Source organism: Canis lupus, chromosome 2 (assembly GCF_003254725.2).
Source record: "Canis lupus dingo isolate Sandy chromosome 2, ASM325472v2, whole genome shotgun sequence".
In the NCBI taxonomy this organism is placed as follows: Eukaryota; Metazoa; Chordata; class Mammalia; order Carnivora; family Canidae; genus Canis; species Canis lupus.
In genome coordinates, this window is record NC_064244.1 from 37,545,482 (window position 1) to 37,564,730 (window position 19,249).

At 41.9% G+C, this 19,249-nt stretch overlaps 1 protein-coding gene across 3 annotated transcripts in view; it reads left to right on the forward strand.

Moving 5' to 3' along the window:
• The first annotated feature begins 3,184 nt into the window (after nucleotides 1-3,184).
• KCTD16 (potassium channel tetramerization domain containing 16) overlaps nucleotides 3,185-19,249 on the forward strand; it is a 260,521-nt gene continuing 244,456 nt past the window's right edge. The window contains exons 1-3 of one of the 3 annotated variants that reach the window (XM_035714041.2): nucleotides 4,237-4,416; nucleotides 4,709-4,793; nucleotides 5,191-6,352. In XM_035714041.2, the coding sequence (XP_035569934.1) occupies nucleotides 5,521-6,352 (832 nt within the window). In that variant the 5' untranslated portion in view covers nucleotides 4,237-4,416; nucleotides 4,709-4,793; nucleotides 5,191-5,520. Of the gene's footprint in view, nucleotides 3,337-4,210; nucleotides 4,794-5,190; nucleotides 6,353-19,249 lie in introns of those variants that run through there. The other 2 variants (XM_035714043.2, XM_025445223.3) reach the window with 2 other exon arrangements.

Below are 19,249 nucleotides of genomic sequence, written 5' to 3' on the forward strand. Positions count from 1 at the left end.
AGGGTCTTATACACATCACAGTGTTTAATCTGCACAACAAACCTGGGAGGCAGGTCTTCTTATCCTCATTTCACCCTGGCTCAGAGACATCAAGCCTCTTGTCTGACGTCACCCAGCCATCAGGCAGAGCCAGAAGAGGGTTGGTAACTGTTGTGGGTTCTTGATGGCTGGCCCCCCATAAACAGTAGCTATTACCGTGAGGATCATAATGCAGGAGTCCCTGGGGCATGTGACATGATGAGTGTACGGCATTTTAATTTACGTTTATGAGCTCATTCCCTCCCTGATAAGAGAGACAGTCAGCACAAAAGCTCTCTCTGCTCCAAGGGAGAGGACACTTAAGGATGTGTTAGAAGGTAAGGATATGGGAAGTGAACACATTATTCCAAAATTGTAATTGTCCTTTTGAGGATATCCTCTACAGCATTCAGCTATGGGGGTGTGTGAAGGTAGGGAACAGGAAACAGAGGCTCAGACACATGTTATCAAGTCCCGATCTACCCATGGTGGAGCTAGATGTGCTATCGTCTTGAATATTACGAAGAACAGGATGCAACATTCTTCTTTTCTCTCCTAAGAGAAATCTGTTGCTGTACCATCCGCCTTTGGGCCAAGTGTGGCATCCCACAATGTTTCAGCCGACAGCTGCCAGAACAGAACAATAACACTAGCTGTGTTATCTGCTGACACGGAGGACAGGAATACGCTTACAGCCTAGACTTGGCTTCTTGCCTCTTGTTAAGGCACCAAGCAGCTGGGCTTACTGACAACCTCCCTGAGACACGCGAGCTTACTCTAGCACTATTTAAATCTCTCTCTCTGGTGTATCGCCTTGTTTCCTTCAAGCCTGTTACCCCTTAAATCTCACTTCTCGTTTGTTTGCATCCCCTAGACTAAAGGAACAAGAATATGCGTGCATCAGAGGATGTGAATCTGGGGGGTGGTAGACCCCAGCTTGAATAGGCTTCAGGCCAATCTTGAAACAAACCTTGATCTCTCAAAAGGTGAGACAGAGGCTCATGCACTCTTGATTTCTGGAGGCTACGGGTAGATTAAAAAGTAAATATGCCTTTGGGGTGACTGGGTAGCTCAGTTGGGTAAGCACTTGACTCTTGATTTCAGCTCAGGTCATGACCTCAGGGTCTTGAGATGGAGTCCCACCTTGGGCTCTGGGCTCTGGGCTCAGTGGCTCAGAGAGGAGTCTGCTTGAAGATTCTCTCCCTGTGCCCCTTCCGCAACTCTCACACATGAAAGCTCTCGCTCTCCCTCAGCTCTCTCTCTCTAAAATAAATAAATAAATAAATCTTAATTGGAAAAAAAAAAAAAAAAAGCCTAACCTTTGAAACCCACACCAATGAACAGAGAGAATTCCTCCTATTTAAAACTGAATCCTCTTATTTAAATTATTATTTTAAAGCTATTATTTATAGCTTTATAGAGAGACAGAGACACAGGCAGGGGGAAAAACAGGTTCCTTGCAGGGACCCCTGGGCGGGACTGGATCCCAGGACCCCAGGATAATGACCTGAGCCAAAGGCAGACGCCCAACCACTGAGCCATTCAGGTGCCCCCTCTCTTACTTAAATTATAAAATCTTTTAGACTTGAATTTACTTAATATTGAAAACTCTTTAAAATGACTTGCTGGGTTTTTTTCAAATGTGTAGCCTTGAAATTCTTATATTCTTTGTTTGCCCCTCTCCATCCCTATTCTAGAATACATGCAGGTTAAAAAAAGAACATTAATCATACTGGGTAGGCAGTGGTCTAAACCCCACTCTGCTGCTCCACAGCTGTGTGACCTTGCGGAAGTGCTTTCCTACTCCCATCCTCGGCTTCTCTATCTCTAAGATGAGATGGTAATTTCCATTTCTCAAGTTCCTTTGGGCTTTAAAAGGCTATGAGTTTTTCTTATTCCCATTCCACACTTCCTGCCAAACTGGCCCCAGAATCTTTTTTTAAAAAAGTAGGCTTCGGGGATCCCTGGGTGGCGCAGTGGTTTGGCGCCTGTCTTTGGCCCAGGGCGCGATCCTGGAGACCCGGGATCGAATCCCACGTCGGGCTCCCAGTGCATGGAGCCTGTTTCTCCCTCTGCCTGTGTCTCTGCCTCTCTCTCTCTCTCTCTCTCTCTCTGTGACTATCATAAAAAAAAAAAAGTAGGCTTCATGCTCTGTGTGGAATCCAACACGGGGTTTGAACTCATGACCTTGAGATCAAGACCCAAACTGAGATCAGGATGAGTAGGATGCTTAACTGACAGAGCCACCCAGGCACTCCTGCTTCCAGAATATTTTAATGCCCAATCTCCAAAACTATTGTCGTGGCCTATTCTGTCCTATACTGTTAAAAAGAGAGTGAGAGAGAGAGAGAGAGAGAGAGAAGAGAAGAAAAAGAAACATTTGCTTGTTGTTAACTACAACTCAACCCAGTACTTACTAGGCACGGACTCAGAATTATTTTTTCCTTTGTCCTGTGGCAGCTAAATTTTTATTTTCTCATCATGGTGAACAGTGTGTGTCCGGTAATATTTAAACGAATATAAAAATTACCAAAAAAGAAAAAAAATCTAACTTTTGGCTGTTACAGATCTGCATTGATAGCTTATAGACACTAGATGGCGATACAAGTGCACCAAATAATAAACATTCCCTTGATTGGTCCAGCATTAAAACCCCAAGGATTGAGGCCAGAACAGGTTAATACATTAGTTAAAGAAACAAAGTCAACTATAATCAGGTGTTGGAATGTTAGCTAATACTCCGAATGCGTTCAGTAACCTAATAGTTATTGGAAGAAAAGATTGTTAAACTAGAAATTAATTTATCCTGCTGCTGAGTCTATCTTTAAGCTAATTCTTGGGGGCAAGAGTTGGCAATAAACACACGATCCCTTAGAATGTATCTAATTCATACTTTCATGTCCATCTTTGGCCTTCATTTTTTAAAAAATAGCAATTATTTGGGATGGAGTGTGCCTCACATGTATTATTCATAGATGAAATACTATATTCTGATGAGGAGTGTGCGTCCTAAGACACTGGCATTTTAAAGGAGAAATGGTCCACTTACTGTAAGCTGTTGGCAGGACCATTATTGACTGGCAGGATCAACTGGAAGCACTTTGTTAGTGGATTAGGTTGCCCTGGAAATGCCTTCCTGAAACTCTAATGATGCACTTAAGGAAGCCCTCTGGGACAGGAGTAAAATGTCTCTTAGCCGGGCGTGTCTTCCACCGGAGTCCTCTTGGGACGAGTTGGGAGGGGGCTGGGGGATGTCCAAAGAGACGCTCAGTCAAGACACAGCCCCAGGAAAAGGTTGCAGGTAACCATGTCTTACAGGTAAGCTAAGATAGTGACCTGCTGATGTCAACTCTGGGCTTTCCGAGGGTATCCGGGCCTCCTGTATTCTTTGGAGAGCACATCACTGATTCCGGAGAGACTGTATTCATTTATTCATTTGCTGGGGGTAGGGTGGCAGAGGGATGGAGAAGAAGGGGGAAAACGGAGGGCGTCCGAGGGAGAACAGGGTTTAATCCCCTTTGATTTTTAAGGCAAAGCCACTTTTGTGGCTTGAACACTGGGGTCGTTCGCTGTGCGCTCTTTCTTTTCTTTTAAAAAAAAAAAAAAAAAAAAAAAGCAACAGAGGGGAAATTTGCCCTTCAGCGGAAATCCAGAGCCTGTGCCAAGGGTCGGTTTGTAGATTCTCCGATGCAAAGTCACTGGCGTTTCCGTCGCCGCGGGGCTGGGGGTCCCTTCTGGGGAGTGGCGGCGGCGGCGGAGGAGCGGAGGCGGGAGCGGGCGGCCGCCTCGGGGCTCGGGCAGGACGCGGAGCGCGGAGCAAGGAGGGCGCAGGGCGGAGAGCGCAGGCGCAGGGCGGAGAGCGCAGGGCGGAGGGCGCAGGGCGCAGGGCGCAGGGCTCAGGGCGGCGGCCGCCCCGAGCAGGACCGAGCAAGAGGCGCGAGCGCGGCCCCGGGACCTGCCGCCGCGGACCTCGCTGCTCGCGCTGCCCCCGCTCTCCGGCGCTCGCCCCAAGCCGTATTCCTTTAAGATGATGTAATAGGCATTTCCCTGGACGGTGTCCCGCCTGCGCCGCCGACACAACAGCCGCCGGTCCGCACGGGGAGCCGTGGAGCCGCCCAGCCCCGCCGCCCGCCGGAGAAGCCCGCGCCCCGGCCCCGCGCCCCGGCCCTGGCCCCGGCCCCGGCCCCGGCCCCGGCCCCGCGCCCCGCGGCTGCGCTCCCGGCGGCTCCCACCTGCCTGGGAACATGGGAGTCCGCGGCCCGGGCCGGCAGGGGGGGCGGCTGCCTGGGACCCCAGCAGGGCGCCTCTGCCTGTCTTTCTGCTTCTGGGCTTTCTGAAAAGCTGCTAAGTCCCAGGACCTCTTCCAACTCTCTTCTGTTTTAAGGATTCTTTCTAAAGGTTTGATTTTTTTTTTTTTTTTTTTCCCTCTCTCTCTCCCTTTTTACTGGAGACGCTTTGGTCAGGTATTTTTCTCTGCCTGGCTTCTTCCACCCACACCTCTCCCCACGCTTTAACTTTTTTGTGACTTGTTTCAACTTGAGATTGGGAGTGAATACATTCCTATATACGCACATACAAATATACATTTATATAAATATTTATATATATATAATTATTATTTTCTAAGAGCACATCTCTCTGGCACTTTTCATTGATACCTCTGTCCTTTACCTCTTTGGGATCTGACAAGCTCTCCAGACTCTGTGGCTGTGGATTCTGATTGCTTTGCAAATGGGTATTTCTTCACAGGAACTGGGTTTCCAGCACTCACTAAGGTAAGTTCTGAGACTTACTGTTTTCCTGTCCAGCTTGGAGAGAGAGAGAGAGAGAAAAAAAAAATCAGCTTTAGAAGTTGAAAATCTTCTATTCCTTTGTAAAGCAGGAATACAAATAGAAATATTTTTTGATACTAATTGCCGGAGACAGAGGCATATGGATAGACATGTAGACACAAAATAGCTTGAGAGAAGCTACAATTTAGTTGAAGAATGGCTGAAATCAGTAGTTCCAGGGCTGCTTATGTAAAATAATCTCTCCCTCCCTCCCTCCCTCTCTCCCATCCTCCCTCCCTCCGTCCCTCTCTCCCTCTCCCTCCCTCTCCTCTCTCCAGTGGTGTCTCTTTTTCTGACTCATGCTGGGTTTGAGGAAATAATTTTCTCTCTTTTCCTTCAGACAGACCTCTGAGTAACTGGGGACTTGGCCTGCCTTGCCTACTGAGCTTGGGGCAGATCGGATGGAGATGAGTTGATGATATTCTATGAAGTAATAGCTCACCACCAGCCAGGGTTTAAACTACTTTTGCAGCATCACTTCACCTGTGGACTCTTCTAAATTTTGCTTTCTTGGGGGAAAAAAAAAAAAAACCTGGGGTAAGAGAAGGTCGTTTTTTAACAAGTTAGCATCCTTTTTCCTCTTTGACAAGTTGATGCAAAGGATAAGGCTGTGACTCCATTGGATTGCACCTTCAAATCAAAATAGGAGAAGAACAAGAAGAAAGGGACAATGGCTTTGAGTGGAAACTGTAGTCGTTATTATTCTCGAGAACAAGGGGCTGCAGTTCCCAACTCCTTCCCTGAGGTCATGGAGCTGAATGTTGGGGGTCAGGTTTATTTCACCCGCCATTCCACATTAATAAGCATCCCTCATTCCCTTCTGTGGAAAATGTTTTCCCCAAAGAGAGACTCGGCTAACGATCTAGCCAAGGACTCCAAAGGAAGGTTTTTCATTGACAGAGATGGATTCTTGTTCCGTTACATTCTGGACTATCTCAGGGACAGGCAGGTGGTCTTGCCTGATCACTTCCCAGAAAGGGGAAGACTGAAAAGGGAGGCTGAGTACTTCCAGCTCCCGGACTTGGTCAAACTCCTGACCCCTGATGAAATCAAGCAAAGCCCGGACGAATTCTGCCATAGTGACTTTGAAGATGCCTCCCAAGGAAGCGACACGAGAATCTGCCCTCCTTCCTCAGTGCTCCCTGCGGACCGCAAATGGGGCTTCATTACGGTGGGCTACAGGGGGTCCTGTACCATGGGCAGAGAGGGGCAGGCAGATGCCAAGTTTCGGAGAGTTCCCCGGATTTTGGTTTGTGGAAGGATTTCCTTGGCAAAAGAGGTCTTCGGAGAAACTTTGAATGAGAGCAGAGACCCTGACCGAGCCCCAGAACGATACACCTCCAGATTTTATCTCAAATTCAAGCATCTGGAAAGGGCTTTTGATATGTTGTCAGAGTGTGGATTCCACATGGTAGCCTGTAACTCCTCTGTAACAGCATCTTTTGTCAACCAATATACAGATGATAAGATCTGGTCAAGCTATACTGAATATGTCTTCTACCGTAAGTACAAAGGGTTCTTATTGTTTTTCATCTGTATCAGTTCTCCTTACAGATGTTTATGGTCTGCATGTCCAGTCAGTGTCTAAGGAATACACTCTGGGATTTTTATTTTAAACTCATGAGGTATACATAGCTAGAGTATTAGAGGTTCTAATTGAAGTCTCATGTCATATCTAAGGCAACTTTTATCTGTTTTATCAATGACATTAGAGAACATTCAACGGCCTGTGCAAATGATACTGGTTTAGATATACGGGGAATGGAAGCAGATATCTCAGATATCGAATTGTGAAGAGAAGATGATGGTTCGAACTTGGCTCTTGGTCCACGGGAGGTTGGCAGACTCAGAGTGGATAAAGTGGTGCTGTCCAATCTTTTGTGTGAACTTTGGGATCTGTTAAGCTGGTTGCTCCAGACTTGCTTTCACTGGGGCTCTGAGAACACAAATGGCTGTTGCACAGAATGACGTGGTCTCGGCTAGATAGATGGCAGTATAGACTGACAAAAGACCCCCTGGCTCCCCCACTAAGTCTGAAATTTGCTTTTATGGGCTTTACAGATTTGCTGTTTGAGTCTTTAGCATTTTATACTGAGACTTGAGTTGCACTGCAGACTTAATTAAACTGAACTTCATTTAAGACCCATCTAAAAGGAAATAGCTCTTTGAGAACTGTCAATCACAAGCAAATATCTTCAAACACCTGAGGTGATAGAATTACTGACATAAAAGGGAACTAGAGGGGGGAAAATGAGTGGAAACAATTGTTCTGAAGCTTTCTAAGTAAGCCTTTCTTAGAGGTCAATGCATCGGCTCAAGTGACGACTTATGCTACAGATTGCTTTGTTTCATGAAATGGCATCATTCTAAATAAACTGTAAACTGTTCATTTCTAAAGGGAGAATAGTGAATCAGTCTGTAAAGTTTAGTGCTTGATTTAACAGTAGATTTTCACCAGGGCCTGGGAATGGGGTGAAATGAATTCCCTAAGAAATGTTTCTATTAGCATTCAGTTTCCTCTATTCTTGTTTTAAGGCAAATCCATAAATTTGGAGGATTAAAATGTCTAAGTTTTTTAAAACATAAAGGTATGACTGAATTTCTTGGACTGATTTTTGCCAACGGTTGTGTTTCTCCATGTGGAGATGGTGCTGGGAACATGATAAAGAATTCAGTGGCAAGCTGAGTTGTTCTGTGCTGGGTTTATCACACATTAGATTTTTAGAAGTGAGGACACATGGATTGTGTGGAAAGGACAGCCTGTGGAGCAAAATGAAGTCAGCTATCAGTTCAGGAACATATTGATGTATAATAATAAGCATTATTTGGTCCAACAACCCTATCAATGGCCTTTATCTATAATCTATATCTTCCTCGATGCTGGAGGTTAGTCACCAGATACTGCTTTTCTTTCTTTGGGTGTAGAGATAAGACTGTAGCTTTTTAGCCTTCTGTGAAGGAATCTGACATTATCTGTAATTCTGTAGAACAAATATCTGTTCCTAAGTTTTTGGAAAAATGCATCTTAGAAAGAGTTCAAATCTAGGTTTGTGATATTTACCTGGTTCTGCAATTTCTAATATTTGAATATAGCACTTTGCGAGGCTTTAGACAAGTAAATGAAAACATACCAACCATAATCCCCACAAAAAAGACATTAGATTTCTGTCACTTACTCATCTAAATGAGACCCCAAACCTGAAATGTATTTGCCTGTTAGCTCACTGACATTTGTGTGTTCATCAAAGACTCATCCGTCTAACACCATGTCCTCTTTATATTGCTCTGAACAGGTTCTGCTCTGCTGATCATATAATTGCTTCCTTCTTTGTTGAGTTGCTGAGAGGTTGCTGAGGAGCAGTTTGCTCTCCATCACTCATGGACAGGCTAGCATAAACAATGCAACTTCATATTGCACAGCATATATATTTTATGTGATATACTTCCCTTTGTACCTAACATCCCAAGCTAAGTATTAACTCTTCCTCTGTCTTAGGACCAATAAAGCTGACAGCTGGCTTTCTAGGGTGCATAACAGCTTCTGTGCAGACGTTTAACCATAATTATTTAATTAGAAGCTGCCAACTGTGCCTATATAAGCATTAATTCATCAAGCTGTTGTGCTCGGGTTAATGGGCCGAAACTATGGGAGGTGCTCTAAAGCAGGGAGTTGACTCTGCAAAGATGCTCTTCATCTAGCACTAGCCCTGCCAGGCCCTGCCCAGCCCTGCCCAGCCCTGCATAGCACTGCCCAGCATGGAGCCCCGATGTGCACTGTGCAAGCAGAGTACTTGGAACCACCACTTCAAGATTGGAAGGGGCCGCATGTGTCCCCAGGAGCATCTCCACATCATTATATTAAAAAAACAAACAAAACAAAACAAACAAACAAAACAACTACTAGCCAACCAGCAAACAAAAAAAAGATGCTCTTCAAAAAGAAATTCAACTTCCTCCTTGGTTGGAAAAATTATATTGTATATACAAACTCCTTAGATCCAAGGAATTAACTCCAAGCAATCAGACTCTTCTAATAGTGTGGGGATATTGCAAAGTCATTTTGCCTGGATCCATATCACAGTAAAAAATGAACAATGAGAAATAAATACATTCATAGGTTGGCTGACAGTCATGAGGGGAGACTCCCTTCTTCCCGTGTTTGCCTCATTTTCTTCCAAGTTTTCCAAGGTGAAATTGAGAGACCAAAATCTCCCTGTCAATCATTAACAGATTAGATTCTTGCTTTTAATCTTAATATAGACCTAGAATTGATGGTGAAAATCAGGTAGACTGTATGGTTAATGTAGAACTATGAACAATTAAAGTCAACAGGTGTTCATATGTGTTTAAGAAGGTGATAAGAAATGTGTCTACATTACTTACACACCAAAATATGATATGTGAGATGGTATGGATTATGATTCACTTATCAGCAACCAGGAAAATGTGATTGATGTATCATAAAGAAACATCTGGAATAAAAAGAAAAGAAAAAATATATGTAGGGGTGCCTGGGTGGTTCCGTTAGTTAGGTGTCCAACTCTTGGTTTCGGCTCAGGTCCTGATCTCATAGATCATGGGATCAAGTGAGCCCCACATTGGGCTCTGTACTCAGTGGGAGTCTGCTTGGATATTCTCTCCCTCTGCCTCTTCTTCTGCTCTCTCTCTCTCTCTCAAATAAATACATCTTTAAAGAGAGAGAGAGAGAGAGAAAGAGAGAGAGAGAACTAGCCAGGATTGCCTCACAAAGCATTTTAGATATGTCCTTTGTTTTAATTTAAAACAATGGGAATGTGGGGCAGCCCGGGTAGCTCAGCTGTTTAGTGCCATCTGTAGCCCAGAGTCTGATCCTGGAGACCCGGCATCTAGTCCCACGTCGGGCTCTCTGCATGGAGCCTGCTTCTGCCTCTGCCTGTGTCTCTGCCTCTCTCTCTCTCTCTCTCATGAATAAATAAATAAAATCTTAAAAAAAAATAAAACGATGAGAATGTACCTTTCCTTTTCTACCACCCCACTAGCTAAATAATTACCTCTTTTTTCTCTTCAGGCATTACAGGAAGGCAATATCATAAACATCAGATAATGCCTCCTTGACTCACCTGTAAATGTATTGGGAGCTGAGTAATTTGGAAAAGAGAAGTCCTGATTTTGAACCAGATACTCAATGGCTATTCATGCCACTGAGGAACAAAATCACAGGTGCAGAAAATAAATGAATCTGTTCGTTAGAGCCATCTTCCAATGCTTGAGATTAAGAAGACTATTCTTGGTTGGAGAGAACTATACACATTTTTAAAATCCTGCTCATGAGTGAGTTACTTCAGACAAATGCCTGAAATACTCAAAATCAAAGGAATTTGCCTCTAATTTTACTGTGATAACTTGACAAGTAGGGAGTTTAATTCATAGGACGCATACTCCAAAAACATCCCCTCTGAGTTCTGTGAATTATAGTAGAGACACCGACTCATCGCCTTTTCAACAAATTGCTGCTTGTCGGTGCATTTTCATCTTCTCTTTACTTCATTTCCTTAAATTTAAAGGTTGTTTCCACAAAACTCTCTAAATTGCTTTATATACTGTTAACCTTAAAAATGAAGCTGCTAGTTATTTTACCAGCAAAACTAGGTTTATTTGGAAATAGTAGAAAATTGCAATTCAGGATAAGCAAACAAAGGCAAAACCATAGGCAAATTGGAGAACAAAGGGGAGAAATTCTCTTTTATGGAAGAGGAGGAGGGTAGCGTCTAGAAGGGCTGTTGTAAACAGAAGCCCATCGGAGTAAACTGGGAGTTTGCAGTATAGTGGCTTTTCATTGGCTCAGTTGTGATAGTCTCTTTTTGGCTGGGCTATTGCCAAGGGAGTAGCCAACCTTTTGCCCTCCTGGGGGGTGGTAAAGCAGTATGGACTTGCAAGGTCTTCTCTTCCTTCTGAGTCTGCAGTTGATGACACATGGTAGGGTGTAAGAGTTTCCCCTTCTAGAATCTGGATTCCAGTTTAAATGAGGTTTCCTTTTTAAAATAGTACACAGTACTTCAGGGTTGTTGATTGAGATGGGGTGTTGGAGAAAAATCTATCAGAAAATGAGTTCTCAGAATTCAACTGCATGACCTTGTATTGGGAAGAAGTATGTGGTTGTGGCTGCTGCCAGCCAATAACTTACCCAACATTAACTTTAGAAGCTTCAGTAAAGGGGGAGGGGGACGGTGTGTTCTTAACAGGTAGAAATGTAGCCATCCTGAAATGATTCTAGATCTTTTCCTATGGGTTACTCAAAAGATAGCAATGATAATTTCTATTTTTATTGCTCATAGAAATATGATGTTGGTACATTAAAAAAGAAGCGACAGAGCAATATAGTCAGAACTGTGAAGGTTTGGTCTTTACCACCATCTACCTCTCCTCTTTCTGTGTTGTTCTTCTGTTTTCTCCATCTTAGAGACTCTCCTAGTCCTGTTTTAGTCATTTCTGCTTTTGAGTTCTTTCTTGCAATTGTCAGTAAAAAATCTCTTCTGCCATACATTTAGAATACTTTTAAGGCATAGTGTACTTTTCTCAGGGGTTTTGGTACGTAAGAAACCTTCTGATAGTTGTAGAACAGGTAACTTAGTATCTCAAAAAGAGTGTTCTTAAGATATAAGGTTTCTTAATTTATATTTGAAAAATATAACACAATTTAAATATAAGGTTTCATCATGAAGTTGAACTGGACGCATGCTTGGGCAGATATGGAATGGTAATACTCATGACAAAGGACAGGCGTATGGATGTAATTTCCTTTTAGCTCTTTAAAGTGCTGTGCTCTGAGCAATGGGCTCAATATAAGAGTGACATAATCATGCTAGTAAAATATTTTATTACACTGTTTTCACTTTCATGCTGAATAAGATATGTTACCTGAGCCCAGTCCTTGTGCAATTCAGGTACTTTCTTCCTAGGTCTTGGACATCACTGAACAAATTTCACAGCAAGAGAAGTGTCAGTATGTGGGCAGGATGGGGAGATCTCTGAGATTGCCCTTAAGTGCCTCAATATGTCAAAAAAAATATATATATATATACAACTGGAAAGAGAAGACCAAATGTCCCTGACAATCTAATGAGGTTTAGGTCTTATCAAACAAATGAGAAAAGGAAATTGCGGAGAATATGGAACAAAGCTCCATTTGGCACCCCTGCAAGCATGCACAATGGAGAGGAGTGACTGCACAGGAGAGAGTGAACATCCAATGTATAAAAGAAAGTTCTTCAGAAATGGATACATGGATGCTCAGTTTCTGCATCATAACTGTTGCTCTTTTTCTTTGTTTTTTTTTTTTTTGCTATGGCTTTCCTCAAATAGTGCATTTCTTGGCAAGTCAATGAAAAAAAAAACTTCATACAGAAATTTTCAAGTGCATCCAAATGTAGAACCCAGTTCCAATAATTACAATTAACATTACAAGAGCAATCTTGTTTTATATATATTTCTACCTACTTCCCCTTCTGTCTGCACTACATTATTTTGAAGCAAATTTCAGACATCAATCATTTCATTCATCCACAAATACAATGCTGTATGTTTCTAAAATGAAACAGATTCAAATAAAATATAACGTAATACTATTATCACACATAAAATTAGTAATTCTTGACTATCATCTAATATCTAATTGATATTAAAACTTCTTTGATTTTGTTACAGTATTTTCCTAAAGTTGGCTTCTTAAATCAAGGTTCAAGTAAGGCCTATCCATCATCTTTGATTACTGCTGCTTCTTCAAAATTTTAAAGATATTGCATTTATCCCATATGCAACAAAGTAGCAAAATGTATATCTTAAATCTCTCTTAATCTCTCCTTCCCACCCTCCTTTCCTCTTTCTTTTTCTTTCCGTCTTTCTTCCCTTCTTCCCTCTCCTCCTCCCTCCGACCTTCCTTTCTTTTAAAGTCAATTTATTTGTTTGAAGAAACCAAATTGTTTGCCATGTTCAATATCTAGCTTTCTGGGTTTTACTGATGCATCTCTATGATTTTTGTGATTTCATTAAGACATTCTTTTTCCTGAACCCTATATTTTTGAATTTGTATGATCTAGACTCTAGATTTTAGAGACTCGATTGGATTCATGTTCAGTATTTCTGGCAAGAAATCTTTGTAAGTGATGGCAAGTCCATTTTTTAAAATATTGAAGCATAATAAACATATAGTATTATATTAGTTTCAAGTTTACAATGATTCAACAATTTAATATTACTCAGTGTTCATCATGATAAGTATATTCTTAATTATTTTTATCTAGTTCACCCAAGGCAAATCCATTTTTAATTTTTAATTTGCTTTGGAAGGCAATACAAGAAACCCCTATTTTTATTTCCAGGCACTCAAGAACTATTTAATATTCCTTTGCTGTTCTTTTTTTTTTTTTTAAGATCTGTTTATTAATTTGAGAGGGAGGAAGAAGGGCAGGAGGAGCAGAGGAAGAGGGAGAGAGAACCTTAAGCAGTCTCTGTGCTGAGCACAGAGCCCAACACAGGGCTTGACCTCACAACCCTAAGATCAGGACTTGAGCCAAAATCAAGAATGGATGCTTAACCAACTGTGCCACCCAGGAGCCCCTCCCTTGCTGTTCTTATTATTAAAATGGGCTAACATCAAGGGTATAGTGAGCCTGCTGAGATGTGCAGCAGGTCCTATACACTGGGAAGAAGATTCATTTTGGGTGGGAAAGTTTCCCTCCTGGCTATTCAAATTTTATATTCTTGGATTCTTTCAACTGTGCTCAACTGCACTGAACTCATCATCTGTATTCCCCAAACCTCCTGTCTTACTTGTGTTCACAGTAATTGCTGTCGTCAGTCACTCATGTCCTCAGGGAAGAATGAAACCTGGGTGGCATCCCTGACTTCCTTCTTCCCAACCTATGATGAGTCCTACCAGTTCTTCATTTCTCTCAAGTCCATCCATTTCTTTCCATCACTGATGCTACCCTGGCCCATACCACCAGCACTACTTTTTGTTGCCTCTAAACCCTGGGAGCTTCCCAAGTGAAATCTGAAACCAAGCTTTGTATGCAGAGGGCAGGAAGAGACTGAAGAAAGGCAGATCTCTCTAGATTGGCAGCTAGCAGGCTTCATAAGCAGAAGAATGTACTTATAAGGCTGGTTTGGGGCGGCCACAATACAAATAGATTCTGCATCCATCTGCCAAATCTTAAAAGTTTACATAGTGGCCTTAATGGGGTTCAGTGACATAAACCATCCAGATGGTCGCAACACCATATCACTATCTCAGGCTGTGTCCTTGGAGCGGCTTCTGGGAGCAGGGAAGGCAAGCAGAAAGCATATTCCAAAGACAGGGAAGGGTTGAGGAGCCTCCGATTTGCCTGGGTCCAGCTCACTGGTCAACCAGTGGCTCTTTCTTCTTGATGACCTCACCCAACACTTTTCTAGACTCTTGCAAAGAAACTTAAATTGTCCTCTCTACTCCAAATTCAGTGTTATCCCTTTGGATCTGTCCTCACTGCTGAAAAAAATGGTGAGATTTCTAAAATTCAAGCTTGACTATGTCACTCCTGCTTTAAGTTCTTCATTGCCTTGCAACTGCTCTTAGAGTTAAATGCAAACTCCTTACCAGAAATCCTTACACAGCCCCTCATGAGATGACCTCTCTTTCCTTCCCCAGAACCTTCTCTTGTCATCCTGCCCTTTGCATTTTTAACCTCAGCTATACTCAATTTCTTTCAGTTTCTGAATGCTCTTATGTACTTGCTTCTTCGGTTTTGTGTGTGATGTTCTTTGTCTGAGACTCTGCTTCCACCGGCTTTGATGAACTAAATCTTCAGGTTCCAATCTAGAGATTCCCTTTTCTGGGAAGCCTTTCCTAGCCCACTGCATCTGGTTAGGCACTCCTTATCTTTGACCCAGAGGGTTCTATTTTCCTTTACCATGGCACAAATAATATTATACTTGATTATTTAACTGTGTCTTTTACATTTTCTGTAAACCCTGTCAAGATAGTAACTGTGTCTATCATGGTCATCACAATACCTGGCACAGTATGTGGAATAAATGTAGGTGCTCCATAAATATCTTCCAGAAAAATGAGAAATAAACGCCTACTGCAGAGTTCAATTATGGTCATAGATGCCACTGTCTTGCATACACTATTGCACTGTGTCTTAACAGAAGAACAAGAGAGCAGTGATGGAGTGATGGCACTTTAAATAATAATAACAGTTTTTCCAAATTTCCATTGAGTGCTTCAGGCATTGGGATAAGCACTTTACATACAAATTGGAAATCTTACCGAAAGACTCATGTGCGCTTAGCAACTGCACCGAGATTTGAGCTCAAGGGGACTGAGAAAAACACTTAGCAGAAGCAAAGTTCCCTGTGGTCTCCTTTTAGTTGGTTCACCCAAGCAGGAGCAAATCAAAGCCGGGTGCAGTCAGGGTTTATGGAACAATCCAGGAGGGACTCAGGAGTCAGAAAAGTGTTCCAAAATTGAGAAAGTAGCTCCACGATGAAGAGAACTCTACTAGAATACAAAGAATGTTATGAGACCAACCAGGTTTCTTCATAAATTCTCCTTCTGCTGAAGTGTTCTATTTCCTCCTCCCTTCTTCCCATATATGTTAGGGATTGCTCCTTAATGCCAGAGGCAGCAGAACATGGTGGTTAAGGGCCTGGGTTTTGAGGTCCAGAGTGCTTGAGGTTGAATCCCTAGCTATTGGGATCACTGACAAAATATTTTACCTCTGTGCCTCATTTTCCTCATCTGTGAAATGGAGGTGGACAATAGTACTTGCCTCATATGGCTGCTATGAGAATCAGATGAGTTGCTATATATAAAGTGCTTACAATGGTGCCTGGCACCCAGTCATTGCTGTGCAAGTGTTAGTAATTACCAGGGTGGCTGGAAATACTGGGTAGAGACATGGTTGCTTTCTTTAAATAAACCACCTGATTCTTTCTGATATTCCCCTTGAACTCTTTGCTCAGTCTGTTGATACTATGCATTTTAAAACAAATAAACAAACAAAAACATCCAGAAAATTTTTTTTAAAGATTTGTTTATTTTAGAAAGAGAGAGAGAGAAAGTGCATGAACAGGGAAGGAGGCAGAAGAAGAGGAAGAGAGAATCTCAAGCAAACTCTCTGCTGAGTACAGAGCCCAGGACCTCGAGATCATATCCTGAGATGACATCAAGAGTCAGACGCTTAAGCAACTGAGCCACCCAGGTGCCCCCAAAAGTCATTTTAAAAAGGAAATTCAAATCATGTGTTGTACTTGAATCTGAATTTGCATATAAGTAAACACTCTAAAGATCTTCAAATTCTAGTAAGTCTTTTCTTCCCCCTGGCTATTCCATCATGGAAGTCATTAATAGTGCCTTTCCCTCCACCTTGTTTTCAATGTGTGGCTTTTCAGAACGTGGGATAATGTGAGGTAGAACTGAAATTTAAGACTACAACTTAAATTATATATTCAGTCACTGCACAATTAGAATAACATTTTATGAATCTCAACCTAGAGAATATTCTCCTTCATGGTGACAGAAAATGGTTATTGAGCATGCCACTGACAATAGGATCATTCAAATTGCTCTAAAAACGAAAACAAGACATTTTTCTCCGTACTGCGAGTAGCTGCGTTGTATGGCATTAAAAAGAAGTCAGAGCGCTAATGTGGGGCTGTTGCCATGTGACCTGCTCAAAAGCTGCCCATGGGAAGAAATTGATACTTTCCACTTTCATTCATCAGTCACATTCCAAAGTGGAAAACTCTTGCCATTTTTCCATCCCAATTTATACCGACCTTTTATTCTGAGTATATTTGATGAAATGTGACTGTCAATTAATTACATTGGTGAAAATAAAAGGCAACCCATTATATATAACTTGATGGAACACTTAAGATGCCATAGAGCTGTTGTATATTGTGTTTTAAACAATAGGCTATCCAGATCAACAGTACAAGGCATCTAAATAGAGAAAAGGGTAGGTAAACTCTGGTAACGTTGACTTTCCTGTAAAGGGGACCTTGGAACAGCAGAGACATTCTAAGGACTGGAAAAAGGGCAAGGTGTATATGGCTGTTAGTGGGGGCAGAAGGGTACAGTTAAAAACACTGGGAGGCTTGAGAGCTGGGGAAGTGTTGCAGTTCTGAAAATCCCCTAATCATGGAAGGAGAGCTGGCACATGATGCAAAGCACATCAAGCACTGGTTGGGAGTCATGGCTCATTGTGTTACAGCATAAACGTTCAGTTATGTCAGGTGGAAATCTTTCCTGTGGGCATGTGTCTGCAAATTTGCACTGGAATTCTAATGGAAAATAGGATTCAGTTCTCTTTAATTTGCTTTTTAGCCAGTGAGGTGAAATATCTTTTTTTCTTTAAATAGAGGGATACCTGTGTGGAGCTGTACAACTTGTTGAGCTGCATTGTCATAGTAAAGTGTTAGTTTCCATTTGTGTAAGAAAAGTGTGCATTAAAAAATGAGCCTGGGAGGGGCACCTGGCTGGCTCAGTGACTCGAGCATCTGCCTTTGGCTCAGGTCATGATCCTAGGGTCTTGGCATCAAGTCCCGCATTAGGCTCCCCACAGACAGCCTGCTTCTCCCTCTGCCTGTGTATCTGCCTCTCTCTGTGTGTCTCTCATGAATAAATAAATAAGTAAATAAAATCTTAAAAAAAAAATGAGCCTGGGTGGCTCAGTCGGTTGAGTATCCAATTCTTGATTTCAGCTCAGCACGATCTTAGGGTTCTGGGATCAAGCCCTGCATCTGGCTCTGCCCTTGGCACAGTCTGCTCATCCCTCTCCCTCTGCTCCTCCCCTTGCTTGCATGCTCTTTCTCTCTCTAATAAATACATCTTTAAAAAATATTTAAAATATAGGCTGGATTTCATTTTTTAAAAAATGAGCAGTTTGCTTGGCTCTTCTGGAGAAGACACTCCTGTGGCATGGAGCAGTAATGACTAATGATATAACGTGTGATACCTTCAATGGCATAAAGGGCCTTTTTAGTCATTTGGATGCTCAATAATGTAAAATATTTGTCTGAAAAGATCTGATTGTTTCCCACTTACTAAGGACCTGTTTTATAAAAAGTACTTCTCTTTGTTTTGGTAGGATTGTCTGTCCATTAAGATGGGTAGGAAATATCGTATCTGTATGCAAAGATCTGATATCCTGACTCACAACATCCTCATGCTGATGGTTTTCTAGTACTTTTCCACAATGTGTCAGGGAAGTGATTCACAGAGTGCATAGCCACCATTGATTAGAAACTGCTGGCCCTTCAAACCTTCTTTCATCTGCATCCTTCCACACAGTCAAGGCATATAGTGAAGTGTAATTTTGTTGTCTAACACATCTTGACATCCGTTCATCAGAACAGCCTTCATTAACAGGCAGATTTAGGTCTAGCCTAAGTTACTTACACATAATTCTGTTCCCTGCCTTCTGGCTGTGAGTAAATGCCAGGCACTGTGACCTTGGTATGCCCTTTGCTTTTGTGTGTCTTAGGTTCCTAGACATCTCTTCAATGGTTGGCCCATATAATTCTTCCAGACATATTTATTGAACACCTACTATGCACCAGAGACTTCATGCAGTTCCAGGGGTTCACCTGTGAACAAGGAGCATATGGTCAATTCTTTCATGGAGCATATGGCTTAGGGAGAAATTAGACTGGTAAATGGGCAGTTTCTATCTAGTGTGATGAGGAAGTGTAAATTGATATGAAAATAGAGAAGAAGCTCCTAATCTGAACTTGGGGTGTCAGAAATTAAACTGGAATTTATTTTAATGCTTGGAGAGGAGAAAATGCTTAAATCTTTAATGCATTTGTTGATTTTAAGATACTAGCTGACTGATAGTCATAAAAGTTATATCCTAGGATGGCTTAGCAGAACTTTAAGATCACCAGTAATCATTTCATTTCTTATTAGAGAAATCTCCTTAGATTTTTTTTTCCCAGTGATAGCTGTCTGAATGATTTTAATTAGTCTAGGAACCACTATCTCAAAAAATTCTTCAGTTCTCTTTTCCATGAAACCTTTGTCTTGATAAAGCATATATGCAAAATCAGAAGCTAAATGATAGCCTTACACGGCTAGCAATTGATTTTAAAGATACTTTACAATTATGTCTGTAATCTCCTTTATACTGATTCTCAAAATGGTATATGTCATTATTATTCTTTTAACTTTAACTCAGGATTCCTGACTTACCTTGTCAGTTTCATGTACAACTCAATGTCAGTAACTTCCCCAGTGTGAACACACAGGAGGTGATCATAGGCATTTGTTGAATTAATGAATAAATTCATACCACCACATTTTTAAATAAAGAAAATATGAAATGGAAAGGGAATGAGATTTGCTTCCAGTTTTGCTTGATGTTTACTTTTAACCGTGG